At 38.9% G+C, this 24,173-nt stretch overlaps 6 protein-coding genes across 6 annotated transcripts; 2 read left to right on the top strand and 4 right to left on the bottom strand.

The window, feature by feature from the left end:
* Positions 1-60: 60 nt before the first annotated feature.
* On the bottom strand, positions 61-1,880 carry MONOS_12738 (uncharacterized protein; the record flags this gene model as incomplete). Its single annotated transcript, XM_067865382.1, has 4 exons — positions 61-1,102; positions 1,163-1,665; positions 1,727-1,778; positions 1,875-1,880. 4 exons carry the CDS (start codon positions 1,878-1,880, stop codon positions 341-343), a joined length of 1,323 nt encoding a protein of 440 aa, XP_067727405.1. The 3' UTR covers positions 61-340.
* Positions 1,881-3,808: 1,928 nt separating this feature from the next.
* MONOS_12739 (uncharacterized protein) lies at positions 3,809-4,476 on the top strand (the record flags this gene model as incomplete). Its single annotated transcript, XM_067865383.1, has 2 exons — positions 3,809-4,051; positions 4,309-4,476. 2 exons carry the CDS (start codon positions 3,809-3,811, stop codon positions 4,474-4,476), a joined length of 411 nt encoding a protein of 136 aa, XP_067727404.1.
* Positions 4,477-8,993: 4,517 nt separating this feature from the next.
* Positions 8,994-16,769, bottom strand: MONOS_12740fu12741 (uncharacterized protein; the record flags this gene model as incomplete). The annotated part of the gene is made up of 1 exon (XM_067865385.1): positions 8,994-16,769. The coding sequence occupies one exon, from the start codon at positions 16,767-16,769 to the stop codon at positions 9,639-9,641; it is 7,131 nt and encodes a 2,376-aa protein (XP_067727403.1). The 3' UTR covers positions 8,994-9,638.
* Positions 16,770-17,484: 715 nt separating this feature from the next.
* Positions 17,485-18,198, top strand: MONOS_12742 (uncharacterized protein; the record flags this gene model as incomplete). Its single annotated transcript, XM_067865386.1, has 2 exons — positions 17,485-17,609; positions 17,673-18,198. The coding sequence occupies 2 exons, from the start codon at positions 17,485-17,487 to the stop codon at positions 18,196-18,198; spliced, it is 651 nt and encodes a 216-aa protein (XP_067727402.1).
* A 1,894-nt stretch (positions 18,199-20,092) lies between these two features.
* Positions 20,093-20,914, bottom strand: MONOS_12743 (uncharacterized protein; the record flags this gene model as incomplete). Its single annotated transcript, XM_067865387.1, has 3 exons — positions 20,093-20,370; positions 20,675-20,794; positions 20,860-20,914. 3 exons carry the CDS (start codon positions 20,912-20,914, stop codon positions 20,093-20,095), a joined length of 453 nt encoding a protein of 150 aa, XP_067727401.1.
* A 349-nt stretch (positions 20,915-21,263) lies between these two features.
* MONOS_12744 (putative Ubiquitin family) lies at positions 21,264-23,099 on the bottom strand (the record flags this gene model as incomplete). Its single annotated transcript, XM_067865388.1, has 3 exons — positions 21,264-21,809; positions 22,119-22,798; positions 22,859-23,099. The coding sequence occupies 3 exons, from the start codon at positions 23,097-23,099 to the stop codon at positions 21,264-21,266; spliced, it is 1,467 nt and encodes a 488-aa protein (XP_067727400.1).
* Between the last annotated feature and the right edge of the window lie 1,074 nt (positions 23,100-24,173).

The following is a 24,173-nucleotide window of genomic DNA, read 5'->3' as shown; positions in this document are numbered from 1 at the left end:
ATAATCATCTCACTTTACCAAAGATTTGAAACATTGTGTCTAATGATTGAAAAAAGAAAATGAGAAATTCTTGATTTCTTTTTGTTGATTGCACGAAAGGAAAAACAAAAATTGTTCGTTTCAAGAAAACCTCGTTATAATACATATCCAAAGTGAAGGAAAATATTATTCAAATTGAAGAAAATGAACATAAAAGGAAAAAATTCAAAAACATTCTTATTGAACAATTAACAATAATTTCAAATTGAAACTCTTCTGTTTAGCAAACATGAATTCATATCTCATAAGATATTGATATTAAACCGTTTTCCCGGATAATGGAACAAAACCTGATTCGTGTCTAAATTAAATAATGACTAATTTTAACAGACACACGTGTGTAACATCTCAGATTTGGCAGAAGTTTGTAATAATTGAAGATAATGTCTTCGTACCCTTCCTCCTCAAACTTTCTCGACATGACTCTTTTTAATATGTTTTGTTTCGTTTTGTGTTGTACATCATCCATTTCTACTTTTTTTTCATGAAGCTTCATTGACAGATCCGAAAAGAACTTTACACACTTTCCTAAAGTAACTTCGTCAAATGTTGATTGATTAAGTTCCTGGAAAAGGAAATCAATTGCTCCTCCTCTCAACAAATAATCAAAGTTGTCCAAACAACTGATGATCATCGTTTGAAAAATGGAAATTCCTTTCTCAAAAGTTTCATTGTGAACATTCTTTGCAACTCTGCAAAGCCTCACAACGCTTTCAATCAACCCATTGACCTCATCCCCGCTCAATGTCCTTTTGGATAAATACAAGTTGATCGTTTCCAGCCATCTTTGTATCACATGCACTTCTATAACTCTGTCAGTTTCTTTTTCTTTTTCTTTTTTGATCCAATCCACACATCTCAAAAGCTCTTCCAATTCTCTTTCCGTCTCTTTGCAAAAATTCAGTTCATTTTCAATAACTCTTCGCATTTTCTCATCATTGTTTGTCTGCCAAACAATAAAATGCCAAGCTGATTGATATGCAAGTCTGGTTAGGTTGTGATGCTCTTGATGATATTTGATTATTTCTTCAGTCTTATCGAAGAACTTAACTCCATCTTCACACTATTCAATAAACAACAAAAGAATTAATGAATTTTTCTTTCAATGTTAAAACACCCACACCTCGAAATACCTAACATTTCCCAGTGCCAGCAAAGCCATTTCCACTTCTTTTTGTGTTTTCTCGTCTTCCTCTTTTCTCATAGCAACCTTCATCACGCAACAAATACATATATTGACAGTGTCCTTTGAGACTCTATGTTGGTTCTCAAACAAAGCAAGAAAACATTCACAAAGACCGATCATGAGCTTTTCATTCTTTTCCTCTTTTTTGTTTTCTTCCTCCAACAACAACTTCTCGAATCTGTCGTGCAAAGGACAATCAATGAATCCAAGAAAATGAACACCTTTGAGCAGTTTGCAAAAGCCAATTCCTTTCAGCAGAATAATTGAATTCTCAAGACACAAATTGTTCTTTCCCATCTCCTCATCAATTTCTTCAAAGGTTGTTCCTGTTGTGGCAGATTTTGAAACTTCATAGTCATTGTGAACAAGAAATGAATATATTTCTTGGATCTTTTGCCTCTGCTCGTCGCCTTTGTATTGTTTCAACTCAGAAAATAACTCTTTTGATTTATTGATCAAAAACAATTGTCACATTAAGAAAAAAATTGAGAAATGACATGCTTTTCAACTCATCTGGTAAAGGCTTGACTCCAAATGGTTTGAAATTCTTCCACTTGTTTGCAAATTGTGTCATCAGAAACAGAAGCAAAAATAGCATCCATATAATTTATCAACTTGAAGGATATTGAATTCAAAAACAACATCAAACCAACATGGATGATGGCGGCTTCACGGTCAGCCTTATGATCCCTTGAAAAAATATGTTTTGATCTTCATGAATTTAATAATACGTGCAAATTTTTGGTTTTTCACAAATAACATAGAGCACAGACGCACATGAAGAAGATATATGCAGAATTTTCAAAGAATTGTCCAAAACTGCAGATTTCCAAACTCCAAGAAGTTTTTAATTAAAAAAGCTAAAATAAAACATAATCAAAAAGCACCACAAATGGATTGAAAAGGATAAAAATTAGAAAGAATTTCAATTTTAATTTCAACAAAAACTCATTTGAATGTTGATTTGAAAAGAAAAATAGCTTAAATAAAAAAATCATTTTCAAACTTCAAACATTAATCTGTGAGTTTATCATTCATTCATCAAATATCAAGATTCATTCAAATGCATATTCGTTCAATTCCAACCAAACAAATAATTAGTTTTGTAAAGTGATGTCTTATGAGCAAAGCTTAATTGCAATTATCATCCTCTTCTTTCAGAATAATTCAACAAAAAATCATTAAAATAACATCACACTTGAACTTTTTTTTCTGAAACAATAAAGAAATCTCTGCATCTCCACCAAAAAAAGAGATAAACGCAACCCCTCAATCAAATCGTCTTTCTCTTTCTTTCTCTGTTTCAAATATCCTCCTTCAACTCAGTCAATAAGCATTCTTCCCTTTCACAAATGATTCTCTTTCCATCATTTCCCCCACCTCATTCATCAGCACCTCTCAGTCCTTCCATTTTTTCTCACATTTCTCTCCATTCTTTCCGCTCTTCGCCCTCCCCTTTCATATCTCCCTTTCTCCCTTCCTTTCCCTCTTTCCCAGAATTTCTCCGAAGCCTCAGCAGGTTCGGAGAAATTGAAACTCTTTCCTGTTTCCAGAGTCTGCCAACCAGGCACATGAACAAATAGAGTTCGAAAACAGCTCCAAAGATTTTTCTCTTCTTGGGCTGTGCTGTTTGAGATGTTTTTCTTCATCTTCCTTTTCTTTCTTCTTCTTTTTTGCTCAGGATCTTTGACCAGCTAATACAGAGAAATGAGGCTTTTTCTGTGAAAGAAAAGGGAAAGGGAAGGAAAAGAAGGGCTATTGAATGACAGGACTTTAATACGGAGAGATGGAATTCAGAAGGAAGATAAAGAGTGATGCGGGTTGATATGGCTGTGTCTGATGGAGGCGATGAAGATGAGGTTGGATAAGAAGATGATTAATAAATCGAGCAAGAAGATGATGAAGTTAACATAAAAATCTTGATATTTGTTGGAGATGCAAAATTGAAAACAATGATGGTGAAGATAATAATGATGAAGTCCATGAAGACGATGAAAAAGACGATGAAGATGATTTTGAGATCTCAAATGTCTGATATTTTCTGTTGGAGAATAGCCTAAAAAAAAAATAACTTCATTCTCTGCTTTAATAGATAACTCTTCGATGGCATAAGATTGGAAACAAGGGACAAATGATTTCAATCCTTTTTTCCTGTGACTCATCCCCAGCTACTTGCCTGTTGCCAAGCTCCAAGATTTTCTAGTGTTTTTGGATCTCGAACCAAGCAATGAAATCCAGTTCCATCACACCCATTGATCAGAAATAGCTATCGAAACCGGCTGTTTATCCTTTTGTGATTGGAATGTGGGTGCATTTGTGTTTCCATTAGAGCTGCCTGCGGACATGGTGGAGTATCTCAAAAAGCTTCTTATTGCTGGGGAGGTGCAGCAGTCGTCTCTTCGCTCAGCGCCTTCTTCTTCCTCGTCTTCTTAATCTGGAGCAGCACGCCGATCAACTTCGCCATTCCGGAGGCAGAAAAGCGAAGAGAAGAAAGAAGAAGGAAATAAACAGTCATCATCAGCACCTACGATTGACCCTTCGGATGCGTCGGCGGTGGCGGCATCATACGCTTCGGCAGCGGCGATGGACGACGTCGAGAGGCAGCTGCGGATTGTGGTGCCTGAGGCAGCTGGGGTGTATGGGCGGAACATGCCGCTGTCGCTGCAGCTGCTGTTGTCTCCGCGGGAGCTACCGACGCTGCGGGGATATGTCATGTCACGGTATGAAATGCTGCATGTGGGCATTGAGCGTGCCTGCTATGAAGAGCTTTCAGCGATGCTTTTGGTTCGCTGGTTGAACCGCTTCCGTCGCTTGCAGTGTCGGAAGGTACGAATTCGGGGAGCAAGCGGATCTTTGCGGCTGCAGATGTGAATGCGTTCCCGTCGATCTACGACCTGTTTGACCAGTCGCTGCAGATATGGCTATCGCTGTAGTCGAGGCGTGAGGTGGTGAAGCTGGACGACGAAGTGATGGGGCGAGGGATTGCAGTGTGTGAAGTGGGAGAGATTGTAAAGAAAGGGTTGGATGCTGCGGGGCTGAGGATGGAGGACGTGGTTCTATCGCTAGCAGCGATTGCGCTGTAGGTGCTGGAGGAGTGGGAAGAGGCAGAGGAAGGTGAAGGTTATGAGGAGAAAGATGAGTATCCAACAGCGCACAGAGAGTATGTTAGGAAAATCAAAGAGAATCAGGGGAAGCTGGAAGAAGCAATGGTGCCGCTGGTTACAGAGGCTCTTGAGTCGGCTCAGCTGTGATTTGTGAAGGCGGGTGTGGCGACAGAGGATGAGGACGAGGCGGGTTCATTCAACAAGTTAGACAAGAGTCTCTGTGTCGAAGAAGAGTTTATTTAGAAAAGGTAGTCGAACACTGTACAGGCGATGGGTTTACGCGGCTGTGATGCTTCGTTCGCCATTTCTTTCCGACCACACTTTCTCAGCGGTTGTTCCGATGGATGCTCCAATGACATTGAAGATGGCAGCGGAGGATCTGCATTTCAACTTTGTTTCTTCATCTTCTTCAAATTCTTCTTCTTCTTCTGCTGCTGCTTCTGCTGCTTTTTGCGGAAATGATGAAGAGACGATACAAGTTGCGAAGTTCCAGCAAGTCGAGTTAACGAAGGAACACTGAGAGAACAAATTTCAACGTGTGGCGTCTTTTCCACATGCTCTGAGCGAGCAATACCATTTCTTCCTGGTTTACATGCTGTATCTGTTTGGGTGTAAAGGAGATGAGGAGGGAAGGGATGCATGTGAGTGTATGAGGGTTGTTCCTTTTGAGTCTGTATATGCGATTAAGCGAGCTAATTATTTTGTGGCAGCGATGTTTGCAGAAAAGCAAGCAGACGTTTGTGCGTGGGACAGTAAGCGTGGAGAAGGAAATTGAGATGAGCACAGGAAAGGGAAATTCTTCTTATTTGAAACAAGCGCATTGCAGCTGTTCTATTTGAAAAGGAGATGAAGGCAGTCGAAATAAAGGACGAAGGTGTAAAAGAAGAAGGAGAAGCAGAAGGAGAAGAAGGAGAAGAGGAGTGAAAAAGAAACAACATAATGAAAAAATTCCGCTTGAAATAGACTGTCCCAGGGAATAACGCTCAACACAAATAATGCTGTTGGTTTGAATTGAGAAAAAAGTTAAAATTTATAATAAAAATAAGAAAAGCATTTATTATTAAATTTCCTCAAAAAAACACACACACCCTCCCTATTGCAAAAGCAGAAGATTATCCAATCACTGATGCTGTCAATTTCCTTTTCCATTGTTTCCCTGTGCTCCTTTCTCCATCATCCTTTTTTCTCCTTAAATATCCTTCTTTCTATGTTTTCATCCACTTTTTTTCCTGAAAATTATTTTCTATATTTTTCCTTCCAATAACATCCAATTGTTTTCATTCCTTTTCGCTTTCATCCAAATGCTTTGAAATCGAATTTATTTTCATCTCATCTCCCAATTGAATATAAAAAATTTGCAATTCCCATCTGCTAATTGTCTTTCGGCAAGCACTCTTTTGATTATCTCCTCAGAAAAACAAAAAAATGGCCATTTTATATTATTAATCAGATTTTTGGACTCTGAAAAGATGGTTAAAAAAAGTATCTTCTTCATAAACAGGAACAATAAAAAATGCATACATGCAAATATTTTGATTTTTAAAAAAACAATTGAATTTCCTTCAAAGATGCTTTTCATAAAAATCATCTCGCGCTATTTTAATCATCAATGCCTCGCTGACGCAATCTCGTTCAACCACACATAATAATATCGCCTATCCTACAGAAAATATTCGTTCACCGTCTTTCATTTTTTAGCAAGGAATATTTTTGTTCTTTCAAATCTGATGATCTGAACATCCATAACTGCAAATCAGAAAAAATAAATCGTTTTTTCTTATTTTCTCTTCACAATCCTTTGCCAAAATGCAAATGAAAAAACATATGGTGTGAGGACTTATATTTTCATGATCGCTTTGAGTTTATGTTTTGCATCAATTTCTTCTTTCCAATGATATCTGAATTCAAATCAAATGACTCATTTTCGTTGTTTTCTGGCTGAAATGTGCTTTCAAAAATACAGACAAAGAGCATAAGTGAAAGATTTTATGGTTTGTGCTCATTGTGTCATTACAATTCTTGTCTATTTTTTTTTTTTTTTCTTTTTTGAAGATTTGTTTTCTGAATTTGAAGATTGCGAAGAGGAAGAGCAGAAACAAAAAATAGAAGAAATGAATGGGCTCATGGAAGAGATGGATGAAGAAGAATTCACATCCATTTTTACGGTTAGGCTGTTAAACAAAATACACAAAATGATTGAAGAAGAGAAACTTTCAATGGGAAATTCAATTTTGCTGCTAAAGCGAGTTGGATTTTGGAAAACATTGAAAAGCATATGGAGTCTGAATATTAAAAATGCTTTGCTGAACGGAAGAATTGAGGCAATGATTTTTGAAGAAGAGAAGAAAAAAGATGGAAAGAACGAAAATCTGCTGACTGATCTTTGTGAATGCTATATTCTGCTTAATGAAAAATTTTCTTCGAAATTAATATCAATATGTGTGCCTTTTCTTGTGAAGGCTTCATCGAACAAAGAGAAAAGTGAGAAAGTTCAAAAAGACGTAGAAATGGCTTTGCTGTCTTTGAGCAATATTAGATTATTTGTATGTGGATTTTAAACTTAATTTAACATGTCATTCATAATTTGCCAATTCCTGTTCAGGATGTGAGACGAGAACTTTTCTTGGATGAAATCAAAGAGATCATCAAATATCAGCAGAAACACAGCAATCTTACTCATCTTGCTTATCAATCCGCATGGAAGTTTTTGATTGACAGATTATTATTGGATGAAAGTTTGCAAGATGTAATTCTGGATGAGCTGCATTATGTGAGAGAGGAGACAAAAGAATTGAATGAGCTTTTAAAGTGCGTTGGCCACTCCTCCAAAGAAAAAACTGAAGAAACGAAAAGAAAGAAAGCAAACTGTGCAATATTGAATTGGTTGTTTTCAACAGAATCTATTTTTTGGTTTGTCAAAGTGTGGAATGAAGAGATTTTTGGGCTGATTGGTTGCCTTGTCAGACTGTGCAGAGCAGCAAGAGAACATGAACGGGAAATTTCAGAAAGGAGCCTTTTCGTTTTTCTCAAAATGGCGCAAGCCAGAACGAAAAGTTTTGGTGCGTTGCTTAAAAACGGAGTTTTTAATCTGATTTTGGAAGAAATTCTGCAAGCCCCATTTGAAGACAAGATAACTTGGGATTGCTTAAGATTCTTTTTGATTGTTGTGGAAGGATTGGAAGAAAAGGAGAAAGATGAAATGGAAGGAGCGAAAAGAAAGGCAACAAAAAGAGAGATATTTGAATTCCTGGAAGAAGAAGGATACGAAGATGCCATCACGAGTTTTTGTGAAGTCATTCCTTTTCTGAACGGATGTATTGGAATGCTAATAAAAGAAAATATTGCGTTTTATTTCTTGAATGCTTGAGGAAATGAGTCACGCTGAATTTTCTTTATTCAAAGGAATTGTTTGATATTTATTTATCCATTTCATCTCACAAATTCTTCTTTCACAACTCAGTATCTGATTCATAATTGTCTTTTTCATAAACGAGTGTCAATGTTTGTTTTCCAACAATTTGTGAAGCTGATATATTTAAATTTTCAAATATTTTGGGAAAAATGGATGGTTTGTTATATCTGGATATTTCAAGATAAGAATTGTGGAAAGTGAAATTGGACTTGAAAACGAAAAAACGAACAATTTCGAAAAGAATTTCTGTGTCGGAACAAAAAAAATCATTGAACCCAGTTGCAGTTTGCTTTGTTCATTTTTGGCTCGCTTTTTTTAACAAGATTTTGAATTTTTAATTATGCTCTGAAAAAAGAAAAGATACGAAAAAAAAACAATTATTTCAATATTGGTGAAAAACAGGTTTCAAAAAATAATGGAATCACCATCCGATTTTTCCTGCTTTAAGGCATAATAATGGAAACAAATATAGGATAACATTACAAAAAGAAATATGACATATAAAAGAAAACAAAAATTCAACATTTAACATACAAACTAACAAACTAATAATTAATCATTCAGATTATGAAACAAATAAAAATAGAGATATCATATATTAACCCAGTGAAGTGATGTTGAGAATAACAAAAACCATCATTTCTCAGCTCCCAAAAATTTTTATTGATTTTTTAATGAAAATTTTTTTCTCCTCTTTTTTTCAACTAACTATTTCTAATTTCATGTCAAATTTTAAGATTCGTCTTTGTCATATTTTTAATTTTTCTCCATTTCATCCATCATTGATCGAATGCATTTCTCGTTCTCTGCTTCTATTTCATCTATTGTCTCATTTTCACTCAATTTTGATTTTTGCCCCAATTTTTTGTTTGTGTTGGAAAAAGATGAAGAATTCCAATCAGAAGAAGAAGAAGGAGGAGAGGAGAAGAAAAAAGAGAGAAGGAGAAGAAGTTGATAAGGCAGCTGAAGATGATCGTGCTAAATCTTTTTCTTTTCTTCTTCTTCATTTTCTCCTTTCTCATCTTTCTCTAGATTTCCTTTGTTTTCATTCTCACCAGCTGATGGCGTTTTGAATTGTGTTTTGCTTCATTTTGAATGTTTTCTTTCTTTTTCGTTTGCAGCTTCATTGAAACTCCACATAAACGATGCATTTGAAAGGCCATTCACAACAACATCATCATCTTCATCATATTCTTCTTCTTCACATTCTTTTTCTTTTTCTTTTTCTTTTTCTTTTTCTTTTTCTTTTTCTTTTTCTTTTTCTTTTTCTTTTTCTTTTTCAAATATTGTTTGAAGATAATCTTCATGAAATAAAGTTGGATTATTAATTGCAGATAAGAAAATGTGAAATATGTCACAAATTGATATTTGAAACTCATTATCGTTCTCTCTTATCATTCTTCTTCTCATCTCTCTCAAAAGTTCTTTGCTTAATCAAAATTGAAAATGCTTTCATTGTTAAACTCCAACAAAGATAACACCTTTATCTTTTTGTTGTTTTGATTGTTCAATCAATAATTCATCATTTTCAAGCGGAATAAAAGAGATTGAAATGTTGAAATCCATTGAACAAATAATAATTTAACATTTCTGAAAATGGAGACCTTTCTTTCGGGTCAACAGGCAATAGTTGTTTTTTTGAACTTGTTTTCAAGCAAATTTTCAAATGAACAAAACAAAACAAATGTGAAATTGTTGTGGTTTGTCTTTTTTATTTGTTTCGACTTTTCATAAAAATAGTCACATGAATGTGATATAAAACATTTCTGGCTCAGCACATAAATTATTCACTACTTCAATGAAAGGAAGGAGGAGAACAAGAAAATAATTGCTATCTTTATTCACACTGCCTTTTCTGGTTGTTGTCTGTTGAATTCGCATCCCTTCTCACTCTCCATCACTCTCCATCACTCTCCATCATTTCCATCAACAATCGAATCACTTCTGCCAGTTTGGGTCTGTCATTCGGCTCATCTCCCCACATCTTCTCCATCAGCTCCATCAGATATTCTCCTTCGATTCCTTCTGTCAATGGTCGCACCCCATCCCTCATCATTTCCTGTGCTTCTTCTGCCTCACACTCACTCAATGGCACTTCCCCGGTTGTCATCTCATGCAGAATCAGTCCAAGTGTGAAAACAACTCCCTTTTCAACTCCCTCGTCTTCATTTCCTTCTTCTGGTGCCTTCCATCGCTTCATTTCTTCCTTCTGCTTCTCATCTTCCAATTCCTCTGTCAAAACAAATATTTCATTGTTTCCTTCTTCAACAAAGATTGAATATGGGCACAATTGTTTTCCCATCATCTCAACCCTTTCGTCTCCAACTGATATCAAATGCTCAAACAGCTCTGCCACTGTCAACACCACCTCCTTCCCATCAACAACATCCATCGCTCTTGTTCCCAGTGTGAAATCACCTTGAACTGAATGAATCACCGAATGCAATGTTTTGATATTCTTTTTCTCTTTCTCTCGAAATGGCTTCTTGGCTGATATCACATTGAATGAATGTGATTGTGAAGCTCCACAAACAGAAGCGCCCTCAGAAAATGACAATGGAGATTCCAAATCTGGAAGATCATTTTCATTCAGAATTTCTTCATTGCTCATTGATGGAGGCTCTGGAAGATCTTCATCATCGTTGTCAATGAGAAGTGGAATCTGGCTTGTCATCCCTTCCAGCAGTGTGGATGGCATCTCACTCATCTCAAAGCTCCCTCCATTGTTTTCCCTTCTTCTCCTCTCTATCTTCCCCATTATCTCCTCGTTTTCCAATCTCTCTTTCTCAACTTTCTTTTCTGATTCTCTCAGCTTCTTTCGCAGAAATACAACCACCACAACAAACAAACCAACAAAAATCACCAGAACAACAATGCACCCAATAAACGCAAACAAACTCCATTCAATTTGTTCCTCTCCTTTTGATATTATTTCATCCCCCTTTGGTTCAGTCTCACTTCTGTTCTTCAGAATGAATGAATTTGTTGATGATGGAGATTCTGCATCCCCAAACAAAATGCGCACGCTCACTTCTGTTTCATTTCCACAACTGCTGATCAGATCTTTTCCCACACTTCCCTCAACTTCACTTTCTGACATGAATCCATTTGAATCAAAATCATGTTTTTCAATCTCTTTCTCTTCTCCCTTCCTCTTCACAACTGAGAATGACAGATTGCATGGAATAAGAAGCGATCCTTTGAATGTCAACTTCATTCTATCTGTCTCTTCTTTTGTTTCCACACTCTCCAGAACTGGAATGATGAATGATGAATCCCTTTCTGAAGCAATCCCTTCAAAACTGCACCCTTCATTCAACATCCAAAGAGAAGTGTTTCTCTCCAATCCATCTCCCCCTTTCAAACTCTCAACATTCAATATTCCAGAATCCGAGCAGATGATGTTTCTTCTCAGTGATGGATATCCTTCAATTGATGAATTATTGTTCTCAAATAATCCCATCTCAATATTCACATTTCCTCCGCTCATTGTTATTCCACCTTCTGGTGAATTCGAGATTGTTGTGTCTATCATCATCACAGAACTCTTCACAACATCCACAAGAGATCCATCCCATTTGCACATCTCTTCTTCCACATTCAACTTCTTCTCATTTCTTTTCTTTGAACTTCCATCAAAAGCACAACTATCCATTTTCACATCTGTGCAATCCTCAAATTTCATCAATTTCCCTTTTGCTTTGTTTGAATTAACTCCATCCATTGTGCAATTTGTCAACTGAATTGTCTTTTTCATTGGCAAGCAAGATATCAATGATTCATCATTTCCTTCAATCGTGATATTTTCTGAATGAAACTTTTCCATTTTTAATTGTTCACATTCATTAATATCAATCAGAGAAGTTTTAATTGTTGAATTACAAATCGTTAATAAATAAATAACTGTTGAAAGTGGTGATGAAAGATATAATGCAGATTTTTGAAAAATGAGATTTGACATCGTGCATCCATCAACTTGTAATTCTCCTTTTGACATCTGAATAATGTGAAATGGAATGTTTGCTAATTCTATATTTCCTTCTCCAGACGATTGTTTTGAGGTGAATGAACAATTCATCACTTCAAGAATTCCTCCTTCGGGAGATATCAGTGATTCATGTGAAGAAATGAAATTTGAATCAAACACAAAATTCATTCTCAACAATGAGACTGCTCCGGTTGTTGTTATCAAAGCCTCCTTTGTTTTTTCAATCTCTGAGTTCACTTCAACATCACAGTTTTCTCTGCTCTTCGAACTCAAACTCATTTCCTTCAGATTTATCTCTTCCTCAATCACACTCTCTTCCACAACAAGAATTTGACTAATAAGTTCTGAAGTGAGATGCATTAGCCCATGCTCAATTGAATAACATGGAAGTGTGTTGGTTCCACATTGCTTCTCATTTGATCCATTCACACTGCTCACAATGATTGTGTCGCTTTGATGGATTGTAATCAATCCGATCAGATCCGTATCGATTGGATAATCACAGCTATCAATTCCATATATTGCATTGTTGCGAGTGTAATATCCCTCTCGAAGATCAAACTGAAATTGATTTTCATTGATCTGCGATGTGATGTTGAAACATTCAATATAAATATCATTCCCCACCCTTGCTGTATTTCCATTGAATTTCATTCCCACAAATGTGAAATTCAATTCCCCTCTTTCCTTTGTTGCCAAATACACTCCTCCTCCTCTCCCTGAACTGAAACTGCAGCTGCAATGGCTGATTGTTGAGTCAACCATCTTCATCGATCCATATGCACCCAATGTGAACAATATTGCTCCTCCTTTTTCACTTTCTTCTGTTTTGTCTTCTGTAATATCGCTCTCATTCACAATCAAATCTATCTTATTCTCACTTGTAGACTCCCAAAAACTTGGTCCATTTCCACTTCTCTTCACTCCTGAAAATGATGAATTATCAATATTGAGATTCATTTCTTCGTCAACTTCATTTATCTTTGTTGTTGATTCAGTTCCTTTGATCAGAAGAAGACATCCTCCACTTTCATTCAACAATTTCACTCGAACATTCACAAAATGGCAAACAACCAAAGAATCGTGAATGACAAATATGCTGTTTCCAACATTGCATGATTCCATCGACAAATCATTCACTTCCACACTTCCTCCAATCGCATCCACAAACACACAATCAAATCCATTGTTCATTCCTGCCTCTGAATGGAATGAACATCCTGTTATCACCAATTCTCCATCTCTATTTGAAATAATCGATTTGGCTGAGTTGTCAAATCTCGATGTCAGCTGCATCTGGATATTTGTCAATTCAAGATGAATATCATTTTCCATAATATAACCTTGATTGTTGTCTTCGATAAGTTTTTTTATATTCAATATTGCTTTTGTAGCCTCTTCTCCCATTGAAGAAGCCTTTTTGATTTGATAATTGGAAACATTGAATGAATCTTGAATAACAGTTGATCCTTCAATCTGAATTGTTTTCTTTCCAATTTCCATTTTCGTGTTCATCATCCCTTTCCACATTGATTGACATGGCTCTTCCTCACTTCCACATCTTCTCACATCAAATCCATCTGATGAGATAAATATCTCAAATGAGCTGTATGGAATGAGGAACATGAACAAATCCTTTTCTTGATGAAAATCATCACTCCCAACAAAAAGAGTTTTATCATTGATCATTGAGGAATAATCGAAGTTGAATGCTTCAGTTGTAACAGAAGAATTAAAATCCTTTCCCAAAATGAACATATTCTTTCCTATGACTGCATTGTTGTTCTTAAAAGTGATACCCACATCAAAAATAAATGGCCTCTCATTCAAACAATTTTGGCAATCCAAATACAAAAACCCTCCTTTTCCATTCCCTGATGAAAGTGAGCAAAATGAAACATTTGTTGATTTAATGATCAAATTTTCGTCATTTTTTAATGTTACTCTTGCAACACCTCCTTCACCGCTTCCTGTGTTCACAATATTTGAAAAGTTGCTGTTTTCAAACAAAACAGAAGAAGCCATCACCAATGGTGATTTGACAAATGAAGTTCCTTTTAAACTGCATCCTTTCAGTGTGCAACTTCCAGTGGTTGTTGTTATCAACGAATATTGAATGGCCGTTGTTGATTGGATGTCAAATAAACAGTTTTCAAGTTGAAGATTGTTACTCGAAGAGATCAAGGAATTCATACTTGGTGTAAATTGACTTGGAATCTGTAACTTCAAAGATAACAAGCTGAGTGGCTTAATTGATGAAATAACAGTTGTTGCAGAATTCCCATTGATTGTCTCTTCAAATTGAATAAGCTTGTGTTGAATTTCATCTCCCTCATCTACACACCCATCAATCACAAGTGCATCTGCAAAATAAAAAACATTTTCAATTGTCCCTTCATCTTTCACATTCACTCTCCGTTCTCCAACTGCTCCACTTCTGTCAATGTGGTCAATTCCACTTTTCATCGATTCACATGGGAATATTTCATCTCCACATCCCAATGTGTCATGCCCACCAGTCGACACAGACACTTCCACCCACTTCAGTTCAACGAGAAACACTCGAAGATCCATTTCTCCATAAATCTCATCTTCCCCAACAAATGCATTCTCATCATAAGAATATGCCGAGTAATCAAATGCAAAACGCTCGGTCTTCACACTGCTCACCAGATTCCCACTCTTCACAAACATGTTCTTCCCAACAGTTGCTGAACATTCAGAAAACGATATCGATGAGAACTGAAATCCTCCTTCATTTGAACTGCAATCCAGATATATCCCTCCTCCTTTTCCGCCATCGCTCTCATTCTCACAAACACATCCAACAAATGAACTCTCTTGAATAGTCATAAATCCTCCATCACTCAACGCTATCTTCAGTGCTCCTCCTTCTTTGCTCTTCTTTGAAATTGCCCCTTCTATCTTGCTATCATTAAGCACCATCCCAAATCCCACATTTCCACCAAATACTGCTGCCTTTCCCTCAACTGCTGTTGTGCTATCAATCTCCAGACTTTCCAGTGTGCAATTCAACAATTTCATCTTGCATTCCTGTTCATTCACATTTCCAGACGAAAGCGAAATTGAAAACAATGAAACTATTGATTTCACATCTGAAATCGTGACAGAATCCAGTTCAACCATCTTTCCCGTTGATTTGATCAAGGAAAATCCAATTGTGTTTTTGTTTCCTCCAATCACACTGATCGCACAATTCATTATGTGCAACTCCCCATTTTGAGTGCTCGATTCAACCACTGATGTGATTGTTCCACTAAAACTTGATGGAATAATAATCCCAATGAACTCAATTTTAGTCAGTGATGATGATTTCAGCACGCACGTTTCAGATCCACTCACTTCTCTTTGACATTCTATCTCCACAATTGCCTCAGTTTTTGCCTTTACACGCATTCCTCCCACATCCGCACACCCAGTAATATTCGATTTTTCACACACAACAATCTCCTCTTTAACATTCAGAGTTTTCTTCAAACGCTCCATTCCATTATTCACATTCAAACAAGGTGCCTTTTCTATTCCACAATACACCTCCTCAACTCCAGATGCTCCATCCACATATATTGTATCATCAAAGAATCCATAGAAAAATATGAATAAATCGACATCCCAATCACCAAATGCTTCTGTTCTATCATGCCCAACAATCGAGTTGTCTTTCTGAGTGATGCTTCTCATGAAGGCGAACAAGGGTTCCTTCACAGAAGCGAAAAGTGATTCACACACAAAATACATATCTCTTCCGATGCTGGCCTTGTTGGCTGAAAACACGATATTGGTGATGGAAAAGGTTGTGGATGACACTTGTGAATCATCCTTGTACTCGATCATGAGAGCACCGCCTCTTCCTCCAGAACTTGTATCTTCGCTCAAAGAGCAGCTGGAGAAGGTTGTGTCACTCACTGAAAACGAATTGGCAGGGGCAGATGAGGTGAATGAGATGCACCCGCCATTGGTGGCAGTCTGTTGGCTGAACTGTTCTGAGTTGATGTTGGTGATGGTGCAGTTGGCGAGGGAGAGGGAGAGGGCAGGGGAGGTGGAGGAGGAGAGGACACAGCTAGTGGGGGTGGCTGTGGAGGTGATGTGGGTGATGTTGGAGGAGTTGAGGGTGAGGGGAGATGTGAGGGAGGTGAGGTGGAAGATGCTTTGGCTGTTGAGGGGGAGACTGGTGATTGCTGTGTGGTTGAGGGCGAGGGAGCCAGCAGTGAGGAAGAAGAGGGGAGTTTTTATTGTTATGGAGGTTGTTCCGGTGATGGTGGTTGTGTTGAGGTTGAGGGAAGGGGAGTTACCGGAGAGGTGGAAGAGGATGGGGGTGATGGGATTTGTGGAGTTGTGAGCGATGGAGAGGGTGGAGACTGTGAGGGAGCCCTGGGTCTGTTGGAAGAGGGCAGACGAGGCAGATGGATCTGGTGAAGAAGAAGCAGATGAAAATGATGAAAACGATGAAAACGATGATGTTGATTGTGATGAGTGTGAATATAAGTTTAGTGGTTGGGGAATGCCACTGGAGGCTATGATGGTTGTAATTGTGCCATTTCCTGTGATTTTATTGTCAACCGCGCTGAAGATGAGTGTTTGAGTTGGAACAAATGTTGAGGTGAGGAGGGTGAGGGAGGCGTCTTGGAGGAGGGAAATGAAGCCGTTGAGGGCATATTCGATGGTTGCACATGGGGTATGTTGGGGTCTGCCACAGGCATCAGCATCAGTTCCACCATTTGCAACGATTTTGTTCTGGGCAACGAGGGGTAGCCATCCATTGTACACAGCGTTGTCAGCTGTTCCTGCATTCCACACTCTTTTTGTTGGGGTTGTTGATCCACAATTCTCAAATGGGGATTGGGTGATTGCATTGCCACTGAAGAACACATCGTTTCCTCTGCCATTTGTTGCAGTGTTGCCATCGAAGAAGCAGAATGTGATGAATTTAATACTATTCATCCAGGAATATGTTTCTCTGAAAAACATTGCAGCACCTCCATAAATGGAAGAAGCATTCAGTTTGTTGTTGATGAACATGCAGTCATTAACCAAAAACTGAGTTGGTTTGTTTTGTGGAGGATAATTAAATGTGAGAGAACCAGTGGAGTCTCCACCAGAATTTAAGATGCACTTGCATTTTGAAAACAGGAATTGACCATTTGAAGGAATTGTTTGTAGCGCAAAATACCAACCAGTTCCACACCAATCAGTTATTGAACAGCTTTCAACTCTGTTTTCTGAGAATGTCCAGACAGAATTTGATTGTGGATTGAAAACAACCACTGCTCCTCCATGAATGGCCAAACAACTGGAGAAATTTGATTTTGCAATGTTGACATTTTGCAAATATCTGCAAAATATCGCTCCTCCATGATTTGTATTTGAACAATTGTTGAATGAACAAGAAGTGATTGTGAGATTTGCATTTGTGCAATCAACAGAAAGTGCACCACCAGATGATGAGCCACCAGTTGAATCATTCCATTCGCACCATTCAAAACGATGGCTGTTAACATCAAAAGTATCCAGTCTTCCAAGTTTCACTCTTTGAGCTTCAGTTCCAACATTAACCACAGCAGCATTGGCTGAAGAACGTGTTTGGTGGAGAAAAGAGGTGTTGAAAGCAGAGAGGGAAGTGGATGGGCTGTTGAGGTTGGGGAGGATGGCACCGTCAATGGGGTTGTGAGTGTGAAGAAAGACGGATGAGTGGATGGAGAGGGATGAGTGAAGGGAGGAGGAGGGGATTGTATTGATGTTTGTGTTGGTGGAAGAGGAAGAAGAGGAAGAAGTGGTTGAGAGGAAAGGATGGAGTGAGTGGGAGGGAAGAGATGGAAGAGATAGAGAGGATTGGGATGAGGAGACGTTGGAGAAGAGGGTGTTTGAGAGATGGAGATTGAGGTGGATTTGGGGGTGAAGAGGGGATTGGTGATGGATATGGAGAGGGGAAGGGGAAGGGGAAGAGGAAGAGGAAGGAGAAGGAGAAGGGGATGGGGAAGAAAAAGAAGATGATGAGAATGAGAATGAGGATGAGAAAGATGAAAGAGAAGAGGAAAGAGAAGAGAGGGAAGAAGGGGATGGGGAAGAGAGGGAAGAAGGAGAAAAAAGGAAAGGCTGGATGAGGGAGATGAAGGAGGAGAACGAGGAGTGGGAGATGGAGAAGGAGGCAGGGATTGGGGAGTGGGCATCTGGGAGGAGATTGTTTGGGGTGGAGAAGAGGGGGAAGGAGAGGATGGCAGGTTGGTGGGTGGTGAGGGAGAAGTTTGTGAGGGCGAGGGAGGCATGGGCAGAGAGGAAAAGTGGAGATTTTGTTGCTGGTTGGATGTGGCAAGTGGAATATAAAATGGAGGCAGCTGAGTGGTGTTGGGCGGTGAGGAGTGGACAACCAGCGAGAGGGATAATATTCAGATGGTTCACGCACAAAGAGGTGTTGATGATGGAGATGCTTGTTTCAATGCATCCGATATAATCCAATAATGCATTCTGAACGTTCACTGCTGGCCCAATCGGATCAATATTTTTTGCTTCGGTGTCTTTCGCGAGCACACTTAACATCATAACCGGAAAAAATACTGCCATCAGATTCCTTGTCATATTCCTCAAGATATATGACTTCCAAACATAATCGAAAATGAAATATTAATTATGCAAATGATCAGAAATTTTTGGAAAATCTGATGATATTAAATCACATCACATAATTTGATTTTAAAGACAAATAAATAAGAATAATTATTCAAAACAAATATAAAAGATAGAAATTCTTTTGTTTCCACATTCAATCAATAAATAAATTTTTTCAAATAATTTTTCTTATTCCAAAATTAATATAATTTTATTGTTCGATTTCTTTCATGGAAAATCAACAACGAACAGAGCATCAGAAAATGCAATTGAAATGCATTTATTATATACATTGAATACTTTTTAATCATTATCCATTTTGAGTGAACAATTCTTTTTAATAATTAGTGAAAAAGAAGAAATAAAAAAACTTTGAATATGAATGTTTAACAAAAAAATAATAAATAGAATTATAAAATATCGCTGTGAACGGAATATCACAAATGAAGTTTGAAACAATTTTGTTTTCAATGAATTCATTAGTTTTGTTAATTCAAGTTTTTGAAAAAAGCACATAAATGAAAACTCGAATTTATAATTGCGATTGTCAAAAAAAAAAAAAAAAATGAGATCAGTGAATTATAATTGTGATCTTCTCAATTGATCAGAATTGATGAACAATCATTTTATATAAACATGGGTAATTCTTTTTGGGATCATACTTTTTCTGTCAAAATTTTCGGTCTGATTTTTTTCGGTTCGAAAGTTATCAACATGTAAAGAATTTGAACGGAAAACATCTTAAAATCCATAAAGCTTCAATCTCTCATGAAACTCTTCGAAATCCTTTATTTTTAACTTGAATTGTCGCTTTTTATTAATATTTTGGAACATTGACATTGTTTTTTTTCATTCAGTTTCCGTTATTCTTGAAAAACAAATGTTATCATGATAATATTTAAGAACATGTCACAAACTTCATTTGGTCGACAATCAATCAGATTTAAAAAGTTATGTTTTTTGATCTCATAAAAATTACGATTGCTGATTTTTGGTGAATTAGAGTTTTTTCTTTTTGATCCATCTTGAAAATGGATGTTTATAAAATTTACAATGAATGTTTCGATTCTTTTTTAAGAAAATTAAATATTAAGATACGTATATAAAATTTTATTCAATCAGATATTTTCAAATCTCAGAATTAATATCAACGTTTCGTATTAGCAAATACATCTCACTGAAATTTGAGCAAAAAAAGCATTTTTATAATTGGTTGTTTGTAATTTGTTTTTTCTTAAAAGTTTAATTTATTTTTGGATTTTTTGAATTCGTTTTTTTGTTGCAATATTCTCAAAAAACATAACTTCTACATATAACTATTACAACGATCTGTGAATTTTCAGAGGGAAATATTTCATGTTGTCAATAACAATTTCGAACATTTTTAATTAGACAATGAAGAATATTTAGCCGGAAGGAGCAAGTGGGTTGAGCATTTTTAAACTTTTCTTGAACTCTTTCAAATGAAGTTGAACAAGATGTTGATATTGAATGGGGTGCATTTGAAGAAGTCACCCAGAAAACATCAAAAAATGAAAAGCGCAACTAGCGTGAGCATCAACCCTATAGAGTCTCCGTCTTCTGCATTTAACCATCTAGACTCGTTCATCAGCGCTGCCCCACCATCTTTGAAACCTGTTCGAACGAACGGATCGAATGTCTCCACTTTTTCTTCTTCTCGAACTTTTTGCACTCGGCTGGTGATGTTGTATTCCACACCAATGGCAAGATCTTTTTTCCTATGACAAGCTTGCTTTTTCTTTATCACCAGCCACACCTTCAACTTCCACCCTCACCCGATGCATTCCATCTCGGCTGCAGCACACATGCCGCCCCCGCATCGCTACCAACGCCGGATAGTGCATAAACTCCCAACTCTCCGGGAAATAGACTTCATACGACACCGTCTGCATCCCATACGCACCCGGAACAACGCTCCGTGTCCTCGTCTCGATGCCCCTTTGCAGTTCAATTGACCGTTTTGGCACCTGGATCAGCACCTCCACCGACCTCTGCGCTGACGTCGTGTTTGTCAGCACCACATCGCACACACACGCACAGCTAGCATCTTCTCCTTCTCCACACACTTCCTCGCCTTCCGCCCTTCCTCATTCATCTCCCACTCTTCGCTCACATCACACCCAAACTTCTACACAACCACCTGCTTCATCTCCACTCGTTTCCCCAAGCCACTCAACTACAGCCCTTGTTTCCTCGCTTGTCTCTCTTATTCTCTTTCTCTTTCCTTTTCTCCTTCTCCTTTTTCTTCTCCTTCTATTCCTTCTTTCCCTCTTTCAAATTCCTCCATCTCCTTCACAAACAGCACTGCGGCTGTGTCATGCTCCTAATAGACACACTCGCTCTTCCTCCCCTTATCTCAATCACCTTCTCCACGCAAACAGGGTGCACACAAACATGTGTCAGCGCAGCTGCAAACGCTGCTGATGCAAACGAATCGGTGCATTTAATCACATTCGCTGACACAAAAGGAACAGATCTCCCACACTCACGCGTATCCCTGCCCACTTTCTCCCCGGCACGCCCAAACAGATATCGCGCATAGCCCAGGAAGAAATGGTTCCACTCAACCAGCACAGAATGAGAGGACGCCACACGATGATTTTAGTTCTCTCGGTATTCCTTCATGTTCTCCACTAGCTGGAATTTCGCAACTGGCATTTTCTTTTCTTCTTTCCAGGTACAAAGCTAATCATCTCCAAAAGAGTTTTAAGAAACACAAGAAGCAGAAGTGAAAACATTACACATATACTCTGATTCCATCTGCATTCCCATAGGCATCGCTATCTGAGGATCTGATGGAATAGCCATTAAGAAAGAGCCACAAAAGCCATTTGCCCGACGAGGCATCGCACCAGCATTGCTTATCCTCTGCCATGCATTCGACTGCATCTATATTCTCGGCCTCTGCCCTAATCCTGCCTCTGCCCCTGCCCTAGCCATCCCAACCATCGGCATTGCCATTCTCGATCCAGGCCTCGATCCTTTCTCCATCTGCCCCATCTGCCCCATCTGCCCTTGAACATCCATTGCACCCCCCGGCAGACGCGGCATCAGCTTCAGCTCTTCGTTGTTCCGGATGAAGCACCCGCTCATCGTGCGCATGTCACTCAGCTGCACATCGTTGAAGATAATCTTCTGCATGTCAGGTAGAATCCCTTCTTTCTTCTGCACAAGCTCCTTCTGCTCCGCCACTGTCGTCTCCTTCGTCACACTTACTCGAATTATCTTCCCTTGCATCGTCGTCACCTGCACTTCCATCTTCCCCATATCCCCTCCCTCGTTGAATGCTCGCCCCGATGCTCCTTTCACACTGCTCTTTCTTCCTCTTTCTTCTTCTTCTTCTGCCTCAATGAAACCCCCAACATCCAGTCCAGATCGAAGCACTGTCTCAAACACCTTCTCCTCTTCTTTCTTGTCTATCAGCTGCAACCTCAGCTGATTTTCCACTTTCTCCACCGACGCCACACACCTCCTCAAACTCCTCTCCAGCAATTCTTCTCCTTCTCTTCTTTCTCCTTTTCTTCTTCCTTTTTCTCTTGCTTTTCGTTTTCATCAATTGCTTCACAATATCTTCTTTTCAACACTTTCTTTCAGAATCAGCTCCGAGTGCATCTTCTACAAAACATTCTTCTTCGAATCAAACACATTCATTAGCCTCATTTCTCTCAATTATCCTTCTCTTTTTTCTCCTTCTCTTCCCTCCGTTTTCCTTCTCCCACGGCACAGGTTCAGATCCACTCATACCTTTTTCGCAACGAAATATTCATCGTCTGTAGCCACCACTGTCACAGTGCTCTGCCCTTTCCCTGCAATCACTTCCTTCGGGATAACAGCACGCCTCCTCTTTCCTTCATACAGTGCTTCGTTCAGTACAACTGAAGTTGTAACCCCCAAAAAGTTGATGTTCTTCCAGTCTGAAACGCTTCTCCTCCAGTTCTGCGCTGCTTCCATTCCCTCTCCTATCACAACGTTCATCATCATCATCTTCTTCCTCCTCGCCATCGTGTCTTCCATCATCTCTCCGCTTGCTGCTCCTGCGCAGATTGCATCCCCTGAAAATGCACTCGCCTCATTCCTCCAAGTCTCCTGCGTCACAACCCCGTGCATCAGCACAGAAGGCGCATCCAGCGCGTACCCCAGCCGCTCTGCTGCCGTCTGTCTTCGCTGGATGTATTCTTGCTCTGTGCTCGGACTCTTGTCCGACGTGTAGAACGACCTCACCACCTTTGCTGTTTCCACCTCTGCCTGACTTCCTTCCTCCAACCCAGTCAGCTGCGTCTCTGCATCAAACACCTGCGCAAGCACACTCCGAAACACATGAACACGCGTAATCACTGTGCAGTTGCTCAGAGTCACCTCCACTTTCCTTGCTTCCGCTCCTTCTCTCATCTGCCTAACTCCCACAATCACAACTGCAGCATCACCTCCTCGTCACCAAATCTTCCGCATACCATTTAGAAGCGATGTGTTGTCCTGTCTCACACCGCAATTGATTTCTTCTTTCGATTTTTCGATCATGTTTTCCCCCTTCATTCCATCTTTCTCGTTGTTTTCAACCATCTTCCGTGGCTCATTCAGCGAAATAGACGTCCGCAGCCCCGTCGCCCACTCAAATAGCTCATATTCCCCACAAGTACAATCAGCCGACAGAATCGCCTTCCCTTCCTTCATCACCATCTTATCGCTCACATCACGCAGTGGGACAATCCTCTCTGTCCCGATCATTTGCGTCAGCGAAACCAGTCACTTCTCAATCCCCTTCTTCTCATTCTTCGCTCTCTCCTTTTCTTCCTCTTCAATCTTTTCCTCTTCACTCCTTTCCTCTTCTCCTTCATCCCATCCCTTCACCTTCCAGCTTTTCCACCACACGCCTCGACTGCAGTAATTGCGACACCAGCCGATCTATCACCGATGGCAGCAGCGACGGGTCAAATAGATCGCAGATCGATGTGAGCGCATTCACATCTGCCGCTGCAACGATCCGCTTTTTCCCCGACTTCGTGCTCACAGATGCTGCAAGCGATGGAGCTTGACCAACAAACGGAACAGAAAGCACCACCTAAAGCACAACATCATCAGCACACGAAACACCTCCATTCAGAACTCCCCGCCGAGCCACAACATATCCCTTGAAGCGTCTGTTGCTCCCTTTATTACAAATTCTTTTGATTTGCATGCGCCCCAGCATCTTCTGACACAGCAATTAGCATCCGTCTATCGATATCGTCCATCGCTGCTGCAGACGTGTATGACGACGAAACCGCCGACGCATACGAAGAGTTAATTGCAGGGGAAGATGAAGATGATAATAACTTGTCATCTCCTTTTGCTTTCTTCTCTTCGCTGCTCTGCCTCCTGAATGGAGAAGAAGATCTACGTTCTGCTTCAGTTGAATAAGATGAAGTCAAAAAAAAATAATAGGATGACAAGAATAATGCTGTGCTGTTTTCCTGAAATTAAAATGTGTGAGAGATGTGAGATTATTTTTTTAAAGTTGTCCAACAAGCTTCACTTTGACTTCTTCAATTTTCGCATCAGAAAGTTAAAACAGTTGATGAAGTCATTCACCTCAAAATGATGATCCTTCGAAGTGTTTTCCTTTCCTTTCCTTTTTTTATTTGAAATTTCATTACAGATTGTGTGACGTCGAACTTTGAATAGTTAATATTCAAAAAATTCCGTTTATATTGATTGCAAAATAAAAGAAGATATAACAGAATGTTTGTATTTGACTGTGTAAACATCAATAAAGTTTGCAAGTGTATATCAGATTTCTTCAGTTCTTTCGAGAAGTGTACA

Source organism: Monocercomonoides exilis (genome assembly GCF_001643675.1).
Source record: "Monocercomonoides exilis strain PA203 chromosome Unknown scaffold22-1379369, whole genome shotgun sequence".
Classification (NCBI taxonomy): domain Eukaryota; phylum Preaxostyla; order Oxymonadida; family Polymastigidae; genus Monocercomonoides; species Monocercomonoides exilis.
This window is presented reverse-complemented; position numbering and strand designations above follow the sequence as displayed.